The sequence below is a fragment of the Aedes albopictus genome, chromosome 3 (assembly GCF_035046485.1).
Source record: "Aedes albopictus strain Foshan chromosome 3, AalbF5, whole genome shotgun sequence".
NCBI classification, from domain to species: domain Eukaryota; kingdom Metazoa; phylum Arthropoda; class Insecta; order Diptera; family Culicidae; genus Aedes; species Aedes albopictus.
In genome coordinates, this window is record NC_085138.1 from 430,213,596 (window position 1) to 430,231,803 (window position 18,208).

At 40.9% G+C, this 18,208-nt stretch overlaps 3 protein-coding genes across 4 annotated transcripts in view; all 3 read left to right on the forward strand.

The window, feature by feature from the left end:
• LOC109621475 (protein commissureless 2 homolog) overlaps positions 1–18,208 on the forward strand; it is a 96,649-nt gene that overhangs the window by 54,096 nt on the left and 24,345 nt on the right. The gene's annotated exons all lie outside the window — the stretch shown is intronic.
• Positions 384–11,090, forward strand: LOC115267346 (uncharacterized). 2 transcript variants are annotated; one of them, XM_062856488.1, is made up of 2 exons: positions 384–8,130; positions 8,190–11,090. In XM_062856488.1, the coding sequence occupies exon 2, from the start codon at positions 8,293–8,295 to the stop codon at positions 10,942–10,944; it is 2,652 nt and encodes an 883-aa protein (XP_062712472.1). In that variant the 5' UTR covers positions 384–8,130; positions 8,190–8,292; the 3' UTR covers positions 10,945–11,090. The 2 variants fall into 2 exon arrangements, with proteins under 2 accessions (XP_062712472.1, XP_062712471.1); XM_062856487.1 differs by having other exon boundaries at positions 384–7,714; positions 7,792–11,090.
• LOC134289850 (uncharacterized) lies at positions 10,955–18,057 on the forward strand. The gene is made up of 2 exons (XM_062856486.1): positions 10,955–14,836; positions 14,914–18,057. The coding sequence occupies exon 1, from the start codon at positions 11,087–11,089 to the stop codon at positions 13,958–13,960; it is 2,874 nt and encodes a 957-aa protein (XP_062712470.1). The 5' UTR covers positions 10,955–11,086; the 3' UTR covers positions 13,961–14,836; positions 14,914–18,057.

Sequence of the window (18,208 nt, forward strand, 5' to 3'; positions counted from 1 at the left end):
TGGAACTGGATTGGCGGAAAATGTGTAAACAAACAACGTCAAACAAACTTTAGTACAAGCGAAACCGAAGTCGGGTTGAGGTTGAAACTGTGATCTGATCCAGTTCCAACCCAGGTTCCCAAATAATCGATTAATAAATACCGTGGGGTGCCCTAATTTCGCGCGGGTCCAAATTTCGCTCACTGATAATATTTAGAGAACATAATCATAGAACTAATTGTTGCATTGTCCAAATTTCACTTTAGATAGTATAGTTACAGTAATATTGGGACAATTGCACAATTGTTTTTATGATTATGATGTCTAAATATGATCAGTGAGCGAAATTTGGACCCGCGCGAAATTAGGGCACCCCACGGTTATCGATTTACAATATACGCAAACAAAATAATATTTTATTAGATGACATCTAGGAATACATCTATGGTAGAATTTGAATGCTCCCTCATTATAGAGACACCGAATGTTCAACATCAAAATTTTAATTTTTCATCCTAACTTATATTTTGCCCTGGTGATTGCTATTTTCCTTTGACAATGGCTTTTAATATCATCATTCTTGATGCCCATGCTGACATCGGGTTAAAGCTCCTCAATTCAATCGTATAATTTGTTCTAGACGCATCTGGAAGGGAGTTTACTCTTCTATACAGAAATGGCTTGTTTGTATTTATATGGAGCAAAACTCGATAAAAAAGTGAGAAAAGTTAACTTTACCTCGAGCTTTACCTATGCTGCGCCTTTACGGAGTCGTACTTTTGTCATATTGTTGTTGTTCGAAATGCTGTTACTATTCCTAGTCATACTACACAGGACTTTACCGAGAGATCATTTAATCATTGATCGTGTTTCTTGGAAGTTCGGAAAATCGATCGTTGCAGTTACCCTATGGAAGGTACTGAACGGTATGGTATTTGCATGTCGCAATTTGGATCGGATATGTGGTTTTCAGACTCGTAGAGCTCGATAACGCGTTAAATGGTTTACATATCTTTCACGGCGATGCCTGCACTAAAAGTGTTTGATAAAAATAAGAATAGAAAATCGGCCAGAGAAGTATACAAGAAAACCCTGACCACTTTAAACCTTTTTTATATTTTTTTTCATAGGACTGCATGTAAAAACGTGGGTACGATGTTGGCCAGGACAACTACTCCCAAGTAACAATCTTAATTCTATTTGGTTTTATTTGTTTTTATGATAGTTTTATCGGAACATTGCATATTCTAGTTGATCTTATCGGAGTCTCAGCTGAGCACAACTATTCTTCGTCAATATGTGGTTTTAAAAACACCTCCAAGAATACTTGAGGTTCAGTTCATAAAACCATAAACACAACAAGAACTGTTGAACTTATTTTCAGTTTTATAAGGTTCTTGTAGTTATCTTCAATCATCCGTTCTTGATCAAGAGTAACTGTTCTCGCATAAGAACAGTTTGGTACATGAAAAATACAAGAAAAAACTCAAGCATCAGATTTTGATTCTCATCGTTCCATTATTGCTGCCAATCAAGAACACCTACTCGGAAACCCAACCGCAACGCGGTGCAGTGCCAAGTTCCTCCGGTTGCAGCATTCGAAATGAGGTGGGTATGGTCATCTAGGACATCGTTTCCCGTGCAATCGGGGTTCCAATCATCGATCTTCAAAATCAACAACTACTTACCTGTTGGAAGTGCTGACCGGAGGAATGAGGCACTGCACCGCATCAAGGCCGGTTATTCATCGGACGAGATTCACAAAATCCACCGCGGTGCGATAATTTATTGTTTGTTTACAATTTGGTGTACATGTTTTATGACGTTCTTGGCGGAGTTTGCATAAACCTATATCAAGAACGTTATAAACCTGAGTACTCTTGAGTAATACTTCTTACCCTTGCATAAGATGAAATAAATTTAAGGCGTTCTGGATGGAGGCCAACCAGGCTGCATTGAGAACGTTATAAATCCTAGTATTCTTGAATTATGCTTTTAGCTCTGGCATGAGTTGAAAGAAATTTAAGACGATCTTATGGTGATGTTGATTAAAACCATCGATGATGGACCGACCACCGGCCTAGATTTCAATGGAAGCCATGTTGAGAAAACTCATGAGCAATGTTCGCATGACCAGGAATAATATTTTTAAATATTTTATTAGTGCGTTATAATGGAAGCGCGTTGCAATTTTTGGAAGTATCTTGCAACATTTATACGATGAATTTCGCTTGGCATTTGGCATCCTTGTTACACCACGGAAATATTTCCAATTTGTGTAATAAATTAATCCCGATTACAATAATGTGTCATTTTCATTGTGTTTTTAATTTCAATTTAATTCACCAAACTTTTCTGTCGACATAAAAGCTGCATCAGCAACAACACTGACAAATTTATTATCGTTTTATCGTGCACTTGAAGAATTCTACAAGGAGAGAGCAATTCGCCTTGAGGACAACTTGGGAAGTACAACAAGTTTTAAGAAAAAATTAAAAACAACTCTTCAAGAGCATCTTAGGATGGGCCTCTTTGGTCTTATGGCGGGTTTGTGGTTGAGTTGATGCCGTGTTGCAGAACAATTTGGTTTATGCATGGTTTTAAAGAACAGGTGTTGAAGAATACTTCAAAAGCATTATAAAATTAATTTTGTTACTTGGGCTTTCAATTTAATAATCCATTTTGGGTTGGAGTTAAAAAGGTGAATATGTTTTTGTTGGAAAGTGTTTTCTTGTCGTTTCTGAACGTATCTTTGTAAAGAAACGTATATAATTTGAAAATCGCTCGTAGACTTTATGGCCTTGAAGAATTTTGGCTTTTATTGTCAAAACTTTTCGTCAGATCGAACACAGAAATTCTATGTTGAGGTCAAGGTATACACGATTGAGGTATACACGATTACAAAAAACGGCAAAAGTCAAGAAAGTGAATCTGTGAATTAGTTCATTCACGTTTTCTTTTCATTTTACAATGTGCTTCAGTTCATGTCAAATCGTTTTTCAAGTATTTGGCTTTGGTAAGTTAAAGTTGGGGTGTGGGACCAATTAGGTCCTATGTTGGTCACTTCATGCTATATAGGCAGCACCTATTTATTACATTTATTCAGTGACGATTCCCATACCTCAAATATACATGTTCAACAAACGTAAATTATTATTGAATTTTTTCATCGTATTTGGTTGAAAATGGCGAGAATTGTCGTTTCCGTCCATTTTCAATTTGATTCTGATCCTGAATTCTATATAAATAAAAATGGAATGGTGTTTGTATGTCACGAATAGGCTCGGGAACGGGTCAACAGATCGACATGATTCTTTCACAGTTGCATTCCGCCAGGGCTCCGACGTGTTCGTAAAAAAAATATTTAGGAAAAGTGACCGGGAAGGCAAGAAAAGCGGGAAAATCAGAAATTTCATTTTTTGGAGCATTTCTTCATGGAACCGGATGTCAAAAAACAGAGTAGGCAGGCAGTACGACGTTTGCCGGGACTGCTAGTTCAAAATATATAAAAAAAAAACAGTATGCAAGACAAAGTTTGCCGGGGACAGCTAGTTTATTATAAATTCGATAGAGAGAGCTCTAAAAATACCTGTGAAAATGCGAACAGAATAGTAAGAGGAGGTTCAGATTCTGATAAAGTTGGTTTAGCACGCCAGAAAATGTTAAAGACTAATTTGAGTAGTTGAAAAAAAAAATCGATTATTATTTAACCGATTATTTAAGAATAAATGGGCATCCCCACCATGCAATGACATTTTGACAGAATAAACGTCGTTCGGATGGCGCATGCATTTAGTGTGATAGTAGTACCTCTTCTGCCGCTTGGTGGCGACACATTCACTAAAAAGGAGTCGCCAAAAATTCGTAAGAGTGACCTATATTGTTAATATAGTATACTAGCGGTACCCGGCAAACTTTGTCTTGCCTACTGCGTTTTTGACGTTTCAAGTTTCTAGCCAATACCAAGTCCCCGGTCAAAATGTATGGAAGATCGATTTTCAAAAACTCTCAATTTTTCCATGTTTTTTGCCTCATAAACCTTCCTTGGGTGAAAACTAACAGAACAAAACAAAGATGATCAAAATTGGACCTTCCGTTCGCAAGTTATGCGCGGTCCCACGTATGCCACTGCATTTTTATTAATATAGTATATTTGGAGTAAGTCAACCAAGTGCTGGTACGTGCCGTTGCTTGTTTGCCTTGGATCGAGTGTAGCTCACTCTTTCACGCGCATCGGTCTCACGTGCTTTCCCATGTTCTCACTGAATCTGCACCACGGTGGCACTGGGGTGATTTTCTACACATAGAGGCTTGCAGCAAAAACCTAACCTAATTCTCATACGATTTGTAAACATTGCCCTCAATTTTTTTGAGGACAAGGACGGCTTTATGGACCGACGCCGAAGAAAAGAAAGAGACAATGCTGACGTCACTGTGCAAGCGCTCATTCGCTGGAGAAAATCCTAAAGCTCTCTCACCACACTGTTGTGTGGTTCAGTGCTCACTAAGTGAGTTTAACGATGTATCTTTGCTCAGAATATTTGCGCGCAACTGAATCTCATTGGTGAATACGAGAGACGGGCTCCTGTTGGGTGAGAGGTGTATTTTGCTTTTCTCTTTGTTACACTGGGGATATGGATATTTCTTGCAACTTGCAGATGAGTTTCATTATAAGCTTGATGAGCGTAATAGGGGTACCGTTAAACGGGGTAACATTGATAGTTTTTCAGCAAATTCCATGATGTTACCTGGGAACTTATCTACTTTTTTATTTTTAAAAACCAAAAAAGTTTTTGAATGAATCAAGGTGATTTCAAAATTCTAGTGAAAGTTTCATTCTAAAAAAAATCCGAGGGCTTTCATCGCATTCATTTTAATATTTTACAGTATTACAAAAACTAAAATTTTGCAAATCTAGCAGAAGTTTTTTTTTTAATTTAATTTCTTCAAATAAAGTAAATCGTTCATAAATTTCACTAGGTATTTTTTGGTACTCATTGCAGGGTTTGTTTCACAAAAAATATTTCAGGAATTCTTCTAGGGATTTCGTTGAAAAATTATCAAGAAATTCCTTAAGAAATTCTCAGAAAACTTCTTCAGTAATTGCTTAAAAAATCAATTCAAAAACTCTTCTGCAGATTCTTCTTAAATTTTCTCGAAATACTCGTTTTGAAATTCCTCTTGGGACGCTTTCAGGAAGTTATCCAGGATATTTCTCCATAGTTTCCCTAAGAAATTTCTGCTGATATTCTTTCAAAAATCTTTTATGGATAAATTTGGAAATTTCTTCAATGATTCAACACTTATATTAAACATTTTCTTCTGGAAAATTTAATGAATTTCTTAAGAAGAGGTTCCTGTAGAAATCCCTCCAGGCATTCCTTCATAAATGCCTCTGGGAATTCCCTCAGCCATTTTTCCAGGTTTTTTTTTTAAGAAAATCTCCTATTGACTATTTTAGAAATTCGACCAAATTTTTCTTCGGAGAGTTACTATCGATTTCTTTAAAAAAAAGAAATCTTTCAAACCGCTGAGAAAATCTTCCATTGATTGCTTTCGAAATTGTTCCATGTTCATTAGAGATTGCTACATAAATTTCTGTTGGAATTCCTCAAGAAAATCCTTCATGAATTCTCTCATAAATTCCTTCAGAAATTCATAAATTTGGAATTCTTTTTAAATTTTCTCCAGCTATTCCGCCATTGATAATCTGCCACTGATTTCATCTAAAATTGCTCCAAAAGTTTCTTATGAAACCTTTCATGCTCCACGGATTGCTTCATAATGCGTTCTAGAGATTTTATTTTGTTTCCAGAGATTCCTGAAGATACTTTTTCATGGATTCCTTCTCTGGTGGCCGGCAGTACAACAAGGATTTGCTAGACTTTACTGGATTATTCCAGCAAAGCATTTCAGAGTGTGAACGATCCGTGACTGGGTAACGGGAGATTTCGGAAGAGCTGTGGAGTAGTTCAGCGAGTGGGATTAGTAGGATCTTACAGCTCCAAAAATACTTCTTTCAGAAATTCTTTCAGTGGTTCTTTACAAACATTCACTGGCATTTCTTCAGAAACTGCTCCAGGAATTTTTGCAAGTATTAATTCCAATCGGAAATTCTTGCAGATATGTATCCCGGATTTTCATTAGGTATTTTCCGGATATTCTTGCAAGAATTCCTCCAGAGATTTTAGCGAGTTCATCAGGATTTATCCAGAAATCCCAACAAAAAAACATATAGAAATTTCTACTGGTATACCTCCATGTCAATTTTTCGGCTAATGATTACTCAAAAAAAATCGGGAGATTTGTAATATTGGAAATATTTTGATTGAATTTCAGTAGAAACCTTTGGTAAAGTTATTGGAAAATTCTGGTAAAACCAATTGAAGTAATCGCCGAAAATTGGTAAAATGGATCATTTGAGGATTCCTGAAACCCTCTGAAAATCAATTAGGTGCTTTTGAAAACAAAATTCAGTTGAACAAAGCATCCAGAAAAGAAAATAAAAACACTGTAAAATTTCTTGATTTATGTATCACTTATGTTAAGAATTTGTAATATCAATTCTAATTATTGTGCTGGTCTTAGTTAGGTTTTTGACACTACAGGTCGGACTCGATTATCCGGGGGTTTATTTAACCGGGGGCCCGATTATCCGGGGCTCGATTATCCGGCAAAAATGGCTCGATTATCCGGGGAAAAGTTTGTTTATGCTTTGTTTACAAGATTTAAGATTATAATATGTCAAAAAATGTGATAAACATCAAATACAACACCTGAAAATTGGATTCAACCTATTTGAAAATTGTTTTTATTTTTTCACATTTTTCAGCTAATATTTCATTTTCAAAAAACATGGTTATAATAATACCTGACGTTAAGATTAGGCACTACAACGTCATGTATGTTAGCTTCTATGTTTAACGAACAGTTTTTGATTGAAGAACATCAAAAATAAAAGAAAAGAAGCATGGCTCGATTATCCGTGTGATTCGATTATCCGGGGTGAAATAATTTTGGAGCCACCCGGATAATCGAGTCCGACCTGTATTTTTTGCACGACTCCATTGAAATTCCTAAAAAAAAGCACAAATGAAAAAACTTCTAGAAGAAAAAAAAACGGGATGTTTTTTTTTAAACACTAGCGTTTGAAGAAACTTAGAAGAAAAAAAAGAATAACTGAGTCCTCTCTGTTTCAGTTGTTTTCGATTTTTTTCATAAATTAATTTTGACATAACAGTTCTAACTACATGAAATTACAAGGACATTGCATGCTTTCAGGCGTTTTTTGTGTATGGAAGATTTCTGTCTATATTTACAAAATTGATTCCATTTCGTAAAAACACCCCAAGTAACATTTTTAGTTTTTTTTTTATTGCCTACAAGCTGTTGTTAAATTCAAAACAATAAAACTCATTTTAAAGCTTAGTAATCCTAACAGCTCTGATTGTTGATTCCGCCACGTCCAGAGATCCGACGAGCCCCAACGTCCCCATTTCTAAACAAACGTGTTCACACCCAATCCGCACAGAGAGGATCGTCGATAATGCGGACGGTCGTGCATCCGAGATGAGAAGAATGGACAGATAAATTGAACACAAACAAAACAGCCATTGGTGAAGATACAGTGCCGATATTCATTGCTAGGAAAAATGAAATTAATCTAAAGCTGATTCTTATCGCTACTTCAAATGCTAGTTCTCTAAACCCTAATTCTTAAATAATCTAAAACTAGGTAATATTGAATTAATTGAATATTGGGGTTTGTGCCTAATTAGTGTTATTGATAAACCTATATTATGCTATTTACAGTGAAATCTTATTACCTAGTGTTCATTCACTCCATTCTTACTGAAACAGTATTTTTTTTTACCTAAACCTACAAGGTGAGAACATGCGCTTAGTTAGCTTAAACAGAACATGCAATTACTTAAACTATACAAACATTCACAACAAATAGGTGCGTGTAGTTACATTTCCCGAGAGTCTTGGAATCTATCTACCCATCATCCTCAAGCAAACTGTGGTGAGATTGTCTTAATTTATACGCTATATGCTATTGAACCTTATACTATTTCTATTAATTAGGCACTAATTGTCAGTGTATCTCAGCTCCTAAATAATCACGGTGGCAATAGCGAATCACCAAAAGTGAGTTAGGTAACTAAGACAACCAAACGTAATTATTAATGCAAATCGTAAACTTGCAGGAATTTTGTAACCGTTCCTACCGTGTAAATTGGAATAAAGAGTTCACGAAATCTACATTCGCTTACCGCCCAACATCTTACAAAATTCTTTTGCGGCTCTTGTATGATGTCCGGAAAGAGCTCGAAGACTGGATCTGGCAAGAACAGTTCTGCCGGAACGTTCAACAACCACCGGGAAGGTGGAACGAGCGTAACAGGCGCGGCAGCGGTAATCCCAACTCGAGTGACCGTACCAACGACCGCAGCAAGTTCTCCAGGAAACATCTCTATTGTCGCTGCAAGTGCAGCAGCGGTCGCGACGAGCGAAGCAATGGGCATAACGAACCTTGGAGTCGGTGCATTGCGCACTGCAGCGGTAGCGGTCAACAGTTCAACGGATCTGGTAAAGGCAGGAAGCCCCCTTCCTACCACGCAGGTAAATGCTGACGTAGCCAATAAACTTAGTTCTAAAGGAGCGATTCCGAAGCAAACGGCTTTGATTGCCGAGCAGGGAAAAAGGGCATCTCTGTCAAATCTACGCGGAAAGGTCGTTGTCAGGCGTAATCCGTTCCGTCGCGCGCGTCCGAATCGGTACAGAAGTTGTGAGTTGTGTGCAGATAGTGACAATAGCAGAATGGTGCAGTGTGATGGTTGCGAGAGATGGTTCCACTTTACATGCGTGGAAGTCACCGAAGGGATAGCCGAAATCAGTTGGGTTTGTCCAGTGTGCCCGGCCGCACAGTACGAGACGGAACAGTTAATCCCTCCTAAAGACGTCCGAGCAGTGTTGCAGGCAGATAATCCACCCCCAATGGACAACGGCGAAACAAAATCATGCGGAAAGAAGAGCAGCAAACGAAGCGAAAAACGGAAGCTAAATTTGCGGTTGCAGAAACTTGAGGAACAGAAGAAGTTGGAGCAGAAGTTCTTGGAGGAGAAGTTCAAAATCCTGGAGGAATGCGAAGGTGACAGCGAGACAGATTTCGACGACGAGGACCTCGAGAAAATGTCCAACATTTCGCAATGGATCAGAGACACAGAAGGCGGGGAAGCAGTCCAAGATTCCGGTGTCGTCGAGGAGGACCTGCAGGAAGAGGATAGACATCCGTCTGTACCTACTGAACAGTCAGTACTAGTCGAACAACGACAGCCAGGCCAGCCACATTTTTCGCAAGGTGGACAGCGAAACACATTTCACATTCCGGATTTCGCTCCCGAGCAGCGCTCTACGCCACAGACGCAGCCGGCGATTCGTGCAACCAACCCAGCATCGCAATGTTTCCCGATTCCTTCAGCGAGACCGCAATCTATCACGCGTCCACGGCTGACCGGACCGGCACTACAAGCAGAACCGATCCCTGCGGAAGAGACCGTTTGTATTCTCAATCGGAGTCAGCTGGCCGCCAGACAAGCGGTCTCAAAAGACCTTCCGGAGTTCGAAGGTAACCCTGAGGACTGGCCTCTGTTCTTTTGCATGTACACTTCATCAACGAAGATGTGCGGCTTCTCCAACGAGGAAAATATGCTGCGTTTACGCAAGTGTTTGAAGGGTAAGGCACTAGATGCCGTGAAGAGTCGCCTGCTTCATCCTTCTAATGTTTCTGGCGTTCTCTCGACGCTTAAGATGCTTTACGGCAGGCCAGAAGCGATCGTCCAAGCTGGTATTAGAAAAATTCGTTCACTTCCAGCCCCGGAAATAGATCGACTAGAGAGTCTGGTCAATTTTGCGCTCACTGTCGAAAACCTTGTGGCAACAATAGAAGCATGCGGTGTACAAGACTTTGTGTATAACGCTTCGCTCAAATTCGAACTGGTTGAAAGATTACCACCGACGCTTAGATTGGACTGGGCGAAGTATACCCGAGGGAATTCGGCCCCAAATCTCTTGGACTTCAGTTCTTGGCTGTACTCTATGGCGGAAGATGCGAGTGCGGTTATGCAGACATGCTCCACTGCTCCGCGAAGTCGCAGTAATAAGGGAGACGCGTTTGTCAACGTACACTCCGAGTCTACCAAAAATTCGCGAGACCGAACGCGAGAACCATTCAAAGAATGCTTCGTTTGCAAAGGTTCTTGTCCAGTAATCACAAAGTGCAAACGGTTCGGTGAACTGAGCTACGAGTCGAAGTGGTCAGTAATACGAGAAGCGAAGCTGTGCCGTAAATGCCTACGTAAACATAACGGTACATGTCGGCAACAAAACAAATGCGGAATCAACGGGTGCACTTATTTGCACCACCCTTTGCTACATAATGAGAAAACTGGAAGCGAGCATGGAGCAGTAGCGGCAACGAATTCCAGTTGCAACATCCATCAAACTCAGACCAGCGATGTATTGTTTCGGATTATTCCAATAGTACTACACGGTCCTGCGAAGACGGTGCGGACGTACGCCTTCATCGATGACGGATCCGAACTCACGCTCATGGAAAAATCACTTGCGCTGGAGCTTGGACTGCAAGGATCTCAGATGGCCCTCTGCTTGAAATGGACAGGGGATACCAGCAGAATGGAGAATGATTCTCAAAAGGTTGAGGTGGCTATTTCTTCCGCCAGGAATACATCCCAAAGGCATAAACTCGAGGATGTTCGTACTGTTCAGCAGCTGAAGCTAAGACCACAGACCTTGATAGCCTCTGAAATGCAAAGGCGCTACAGTCATCTTGTCGGCATACCTTTCGATTCCTATATTGATGTGTGTCCGCGTATCCTGATCGGTCTAGACAACGCACAACTAGGACATGCATTAAAAAAGTCGAGAAGGCAAGTCATCTGAACCCATAGCCGTCAAAACACGTTTAGGGTGGATCGTGTATGGAAGTTGTTCATCAGTTAACCACTCTGAAAGTTACGTCAACTACCATGCGGTACAAGTGTGTGAGTGTAATGACGCTTCCGATGAAAATCTCCACACAGCAATGAAGAACTATTTCGCGCTTGACAGCATGGGAATCTCCAACCCTGGAAAGACATTACTCTCCGTAGATGACCAGCGTGCAATGGAGATCTTGGAAGCAGTAACACATCGTAAGGACGGCCATTATGAATCTGGTCTTCTCTGGAAGTACGACGCTGTGCGACTTCCTGACAGTAAGGCGATGGCCTTGAGAAGATGGGAGTGCCTGGAGCGTCGGATGAAGAAAGAGGAAGGATTGGCAGAGGCTCTACGTTCAAAAATGCTCGATTATATCCAGAAAGGATACGTCCGCAAATTGACAGAGGAGGAGCTCAAAACTCGTCAGCCTCGTGAGTGGTACTTGCCAGTGTTTCCAGTTTACAATCCAAACAAACCAGGAAAACTGCGATTGGTATGGGATGCAGCAGCAACAGTTCAAGGAATTTCTTTAAACTCGGTTCTATTGAAGGGACCAGACCAGCTGACATCCCTGCTTACTGTTTTGATTCAGTTCCGGGAGTTCCGAGTCGCGGTATGTGGAGACATTCGGGACATGTTTCACCAGGTCCTAATGAGGAAGGAAGATCAACATTGCCTGAGATTCTACTGGGAAGGAGACACTCCAGGTAGCGCGCCGAATGTGTATGCCATGACGGTGATGACGTTTGGCGCGTGCTGCTCGCCCACGACAGCTCAATACGTCAAGAACATCAATGCGGAGCGATTCGAAGTCGAGTATCCGCAAGCTGTCGAAGCCATTGTTAAAAAGCATTACGTCGACGATATGCTTGCCAGCGTCGAAAGTGAAGCGGAAGCGGTAAAGTTAGCACATGATGTGAAGCACATTCACACTGCAGGAGGGTTTGAAATGCGCAACTGGTTGTCCAATTCGTCAATCGTCCGAGCTTCCCTACAAGAAGAAACAACTACAGAGAAGTACCTCGGGGCCGAGGAAGAAAACATTACCGAAAAGGTATTAGGTCTGTGGTGGAACACAACAACCGATTGTTTCACGTTTAAGGTATCTCAACGATACGATCAGGACCTGCTAGCCGGATGCCGCCGACCCACCAAACGTGAGGTGCTTCGAACGCTAATGATGATGTTCGATCCGCTGGGTTTCATCTCGCATTTTCTGATGTACTTAAAAGTACTGATGCAGGAGATCTGGAGGTCGTCGATTGACTGGGATACCCCTATTGAAGAACCACAGTTCCAGAAGTGGTTGATTTGGCTCAAAGTTCTACCAGAAGTAGCCAATGTCCAGCTTCCACGATGTTATAGACTATCAGTGTCAACGGATAGCAGTTGCAACATTCAGATGCACACGTTCGTTGATGCGAGTGAGAGCGGATTCGCAGCAGTTGTGTATCTGAGGTTCGAAGAAGACGACGTTGTTGAGACTGCACTCGTCAGTGCAAAAACTAGAGTTGCTCCATTGAAATTTCTCTCCATTCCTCGCTCAGAACTACAAGCTAGCATTCTCGGTGTTCGGCTAGCTAACAGCGTTGCCCAATCATTATCCATTATTGTGAGCAAGCGCTTCTTCTGGACTGACTCCAGAGATGTCCTTTGCTGGTTGAACTCCGACCATCGAAGATACAGTCAGTTTGTGGCATTCCGAGTAAGCGAGATCCTGGAGACGACAGATGTAAGGGAATGGCGTTGGGTTCCAACGAAGCTGAACGTGGCCGACGAAGGAACTAAGTGGACGCGTCAACCTGATCTCAGCGCTTCTAGCCGTTGGTTTAAAGGACCAGAATTCCTACATGAACCACAAGAAGAGTGGCCAAGTACCTCCCGGTATGGAGCAACGAACACGGAGCTCCGAGCACATCTGATGACGCACGTTTCTACGGTGGAATCCATCATTAATCCTCAAAACTTCTCGAAGTGGAGCACGATACTACGTACAACAGCGTTCGTGTTCCGGTATATAAACAACTCTAGGCCGAAGACAAAACAACGAACTGGAGGGCCGTTGACGCAGCAGGAGTTGAAAAGAGCAGAGAACTTTCTGCATCGTCTTGCCCAGAGCGACGAGTACGCAGATGAAATGGCTATCCTATTTGGAAATCGCTTGAACGGAACGGATAAGCAAGCTATACCCAAAAGTCGCTCTATTGCTTATTTCTGCCCTTTTCTCGATGAAACCGACGTATTAAGGGTTCGCGGCCGAACCGGTGCCTGCCCGATGATCAACTACGATGCAGTTAACCCCATCATACTCCCTCGTAACCATCGTGTCACACATTTGATCCTTCTCCAATATCACCGCAAATATCACCACCAAAACCACAACACTGTTCTCAACGAGATTCGCCAACGATACAGGATCCCACGTCTGAAATCCACGTACAACGCAATACGCAGGCAATGTCAGGAATGCATGAATGCTAGCGCAATGCCACAGCCCCCAATCATGAGTGACCTGCCACCGTCCCGTCTGGCCGCCTTTTCTCGTCCGTTCACGCACATGGGGGTGGATTACTTTGGCCCCATATTAGTCACTGCTAACCGAAAAACTGAAAAACGCTGGGATCTAATAGCTACCTGCCTAACCATCCGCGCCATCCACTTGCAAGTTGCACACACTCTCAGTACCGATTCCTGCATCATGGCCCTGCGAAACGTCTTTGGTAGGAGGGGTACGCCGGCAGTTATCTATAGCGACCAAGGTACCAATTTCCGTGGTGCTAGCAAGGAGTTGAAGGCCGTTGTGAAAAGTCTTGACCAGGAGCGACTAAAAGCTGAGTTTACTACTCCGCACACCACTTGGATCTTCAACCCACCAGCCTCTCCGCACATGGGCGGAGCATGGGAGCGTCTTATCCGCACAGTCAAGCAAAACCTCAATAAGCTGCTTCCAAACCGTACACTGCCTATGATCGCATAACTGTCCCATATGAATAGGAAACCCAGCGAATATGGGACTGATATGCGATCATGGGCAGTACATTGTCCTACGAAGTTCTTGAGAATCTTCTCATTGAAGTGGAAAACGTGGTAAACTCCCGACCACTCACCAGTATCCCGGTTGAAGATGATGAATCCCCGGTGCTCACCCCAAACCATTTTCTACTTGGATCGTCTAACGGTTCGAAGTCATGGGTACCGTTTAACGACAGCCCCGCTGTGCTCAAGAACTGCTGGCAGCTCTCTCAGATCCTGGCCAATCAGTTCTGGACCCAATGGTTGCGGGATAACCTGCCGTCGATCACTCGTCGAACCAAATGGCTTAACCCAACAAAGCCCATTGAAGTCGGCGACATAGTTGTCATTGTGGACCCAAGCTTTCCGCGCAACTGCTGGCCGAAAGGACGTGTAATATCTACAAAACCCGGAGCCGATGGCCAAGTAAGGTGGGCCACCATCCAAACTACGAGCGGCATCTATGAGCGTCCAGCCGTGAAGCTCGCCGTCCTAGACGTAGGCGTCTGTAAGGATACACCCCTGAATAACCACCGGTGTATCCCGGGGGGGAGTGTTGATTCCGCCACGTCCAGAGATCCGACGAGCCCCAACGTCCCCATTTCTAAACAAACGTGTTCACACCCAATCCGCACAGAGAGGATCGTCGATAATGCGGACGGTCGTGCATCCGAGATGAGAAGAATGGACAGATAAATTGAACACAAACAAAACAGCCATTGGTGAAGATACAGTGCCGATATTCATTGCTAGGAAAAATGAAATTAATCTAAAGCTGATTCTTATCGCTACTTCAAATGCTAGTTCTCTAAACCCTAATTCTTAAATAATCTAAAACTAGGTAATATTGAATTAATTGAATATTGGGGTTTGTGCCTAATTAGTGTTATTGATAAACCTATATTATGCTATTTACAGTGAAATCTTATTACCTAGTGTTCATTCACTCCATTCTTACTGAAACAGTATTTTTTTTACCTAAACCTACAAGGTGAGAACATGCGCTTAGTTAGCTTAAACAGAACATGCAATTACTTAAACTATACAAACATTCACAACAAATAGGTGCGTGTAGTTACATTTCCCGAGAGTCTTGGAATCTATCTACCCATCATCCTCAAGCAAACTGTGGTGAGATTGTCTTAATTTATACGCTATATGCTATTGAACCTTATACTATTTCTATTAATTAGGCACTAATTGTCAGTGTATCTCAGCTCCTAAATAATCACGGTGGCAATAGCGAATCACCAAAAGTGAGTTAGGTAACTAAGACAACCAAACGTAATTATTAATGCAAATCGTAAACTTGCAGGAATTTTGTAACCGTTCCTACCGTGTAAATTGGAATAAAGAGTTCACGAAATCTACATTCGCTTACCGCCCAACACTGATAAAACCATGATAAAACCCTATAAAGCTCGAAAGGGCCCACCCTACAGGAGGTCGTTAAAACCATTCCTTAAAACGTTTTACATGCTACTTGGCTTTATGACACATTCCTGTAGTTAAGATCTGTTGTGTAGGTAGCAAAAAGAGTAACAAGCCGTATCAAAGTTGGTAAACCATCTTGAATGAACGATTAGAACCTAAAAATGAATCCGAAACATAAATAATAAAATGGATTGGAGTAAATTACAAATTAATATGACAAAATACGAACAAAATTATGTCAGCCAGCCATGTCAAAAATATTTAGTAGCAAATTTGGACGGAGAAAACTCTGTTTCCGTAACAGAAAAGCGCATGCCATTAATACTGAATGTATGAAGCGCCTCGTCAGTCCGCGGTTTTGTTATATCAAATATAAATATTTCAATCCCGCCCTCAACATTATGCATGCAAATATCAACATGGCGTATACAATTTGCAAGCAGGAATAGAACATCATGACGAAAAATATGGATGCTGTCAAGTTAAACCCTCTTGGTTTTAACTTGGTTTTAACCCTCTTGGTCATACTCTAGAGTTGCTGTTCTTGAGGAATACGAAACAAAGCCCAGCATACGCTCTCTTCTACTTAGCACATATAAATTGCGTTACCTAAACACTATTTGGTTCTGAGGAAGGCGTCTACAGACTGATTGTTCTTAAGAACTTTCCGGCTGGCCGATAGCCGTCAATAATGTAAACAAACAGAAAGTTTTTTTTTGCAAGTTTCTCTGAGGTGTTTCGTGCTTTTTTGAAACTGCTGTTTTCTCTGCTCGAGTATAAGGTAGGTATATAACGTGATAAAGCACAATAAAGATAAATAAGGTGTTTAATTCAAATAGTGAAGAGAGAAATCATACGTTTTCGTTCGTCTTTCGACTTAAATCTTTTTTCCTAGGTAAGATCGCATAGCAGCTACATTCCTGATCTTGTTTTAATGCTTACACTAGAAATTCCTACAAGGTTTAAGATTGCTTTATTATGACTTTATGCAGTCTATTACGTTATAAGGCCGAAGCGATACACCATACAAGCGGCTTTAAAACAAGTTTTAGGGTTAAGTCTTAATATGTTCTTAACAGCCCGCTTAGAATAAAAGTTTTGCTCGGCAAAAGGTCAAGCAAACTAGTTTTATTGAATAGACTTGTAGGTGTCTATAAAGTGTTTTAAAGTTGCAAGTGTTATTAAAATTGTTTCACAATATAAAATGCTTCATTAAAGCTGAAAGGGTTTTGCAAATCAATGACAAAACCTCCATAAATAATGTCTAAGAGTAGAAAGCATAGAAATTGTTACTTGGGCATGCTTCGTTAATAGATTCAAGACTAGATTTTGAATCTAAAATGATCGATATATCGAGAATAAGTGATATAGAGCAGATTGTTTGCAGGCTTGGACAAAAGACTAAAATATCCACAATGTTCATTATTTTGCTCAAAAAATGTTATATCAATTTAGTTTTAATGAAACAAAAAAACCTAGCTACTGCCCAAAGACGATCCAAAAACGTTGGGCTCATTCATACTAAATTTAAATAGAAGTGAGACTCTACAAAGTATTTTAATTGGACATTTACTTTTCGACGATTTGTCGCTAAAATTATGTGTCCTTAATTATATGCGCTAAAGTGCGCGTTCTATTCATGACAGAAGCTGCTTTGTTCAAAAAATCGGAGAAAATGCCACGAAAACTCAGTTCACTATGCCACCTTGACCTGCCCTACTGAATAATGTTTTGTGGCGTTCGCTGACATTAGCAGTAATTTAAATTATGCTTTCTCACCAGGTCACATTAGACGCGTTTTATCGTGGTTCACTTCCCGTTACCTTCGCAACTCGATAAACTTGACTAGTCATTCACACCTTTTGGCTCTTCCGGTGGTCAGAACTTCCATTTACCATGCAAGGGAGCATTCCCGTTTAATCATACATGTATGTATGGTGGATGAACCGTTCATTCGTTTTATCTTAGCTTTCAACCCAACACCTTTCGATTTAACCTTTTCCTCCACTATGATTGCGTTTTCATTTTTCACCAAAAAAAGACAGACTGACATCCGACAGGTCATTTCCTTTCGTTAGCTGTAATTCCGTGACTTTTTTTTAGCAATATACTGCCCCCACTCGCAAAACTGTCCCATATGAATAGGAATCCCAGCAAAGATGGGACTGTTATGCGAGTGGGGGCAGTATACACGGGCGGTGAACCAGTGCATGGGCGTGTGAAATGTGGATAGAGTACGCCAAAGTTCAAGTCTATCATATGCTTTCAATGTTGTTCAATTGTTGAACAAGTTCGCTTTAATTTCCATCAAACTTCACTGGATCTTAGAAACAATTAGGTAAATGTGACATTGTTATTTGTTTGAATTTGCTCAGCACACTTTATTCAGAATGTATTAATTTGGCTAAACTCTACTGAAGTTTGTACAACGGTTGTTGAACGGTTTTTATTTATTTTCAGATAATACCAAGAATCAGCATATTTAACACGCTCTGTTATGATTCCACCTAGCACTTCATTGGATTGAAAATCCGAGAATTGCATAGCCGTACTCAAGAAACAATACTGATTGTGAAATAATTGTAGAACCACATTTGTGGTTACTAATTCTTAACATTATTTTTTACTCTGCTGTTCGACTGTATGGTTCCAACAATCAATTAAAACCGGCTACTCAGTCTTGAACTAACAAACGATGTTTATTACTTGCCCAACGTTTCGACACGGGGTTAGTGTCTTCTTCAGGGACAGTTACAGTTAGACGAAACATAAGACCAAA

Bases quoted from the DNA above. Each gene is read 5' to 3' on its own strand.
- LOC115267346 (XM_062856488.1), top strand. From the start codon at position 8,293: ATGATGTCCGGAAAGAGCTCGAAGACTGGATCTGGCAAGAACAGTTCT.
- LOC134289850 (XM_062856486.1), top strand. From the start codon at position 11,087: ATGAAGAACTATTTCGCGCTTGACAGCATGGGAATCTCCAACCCTGGA.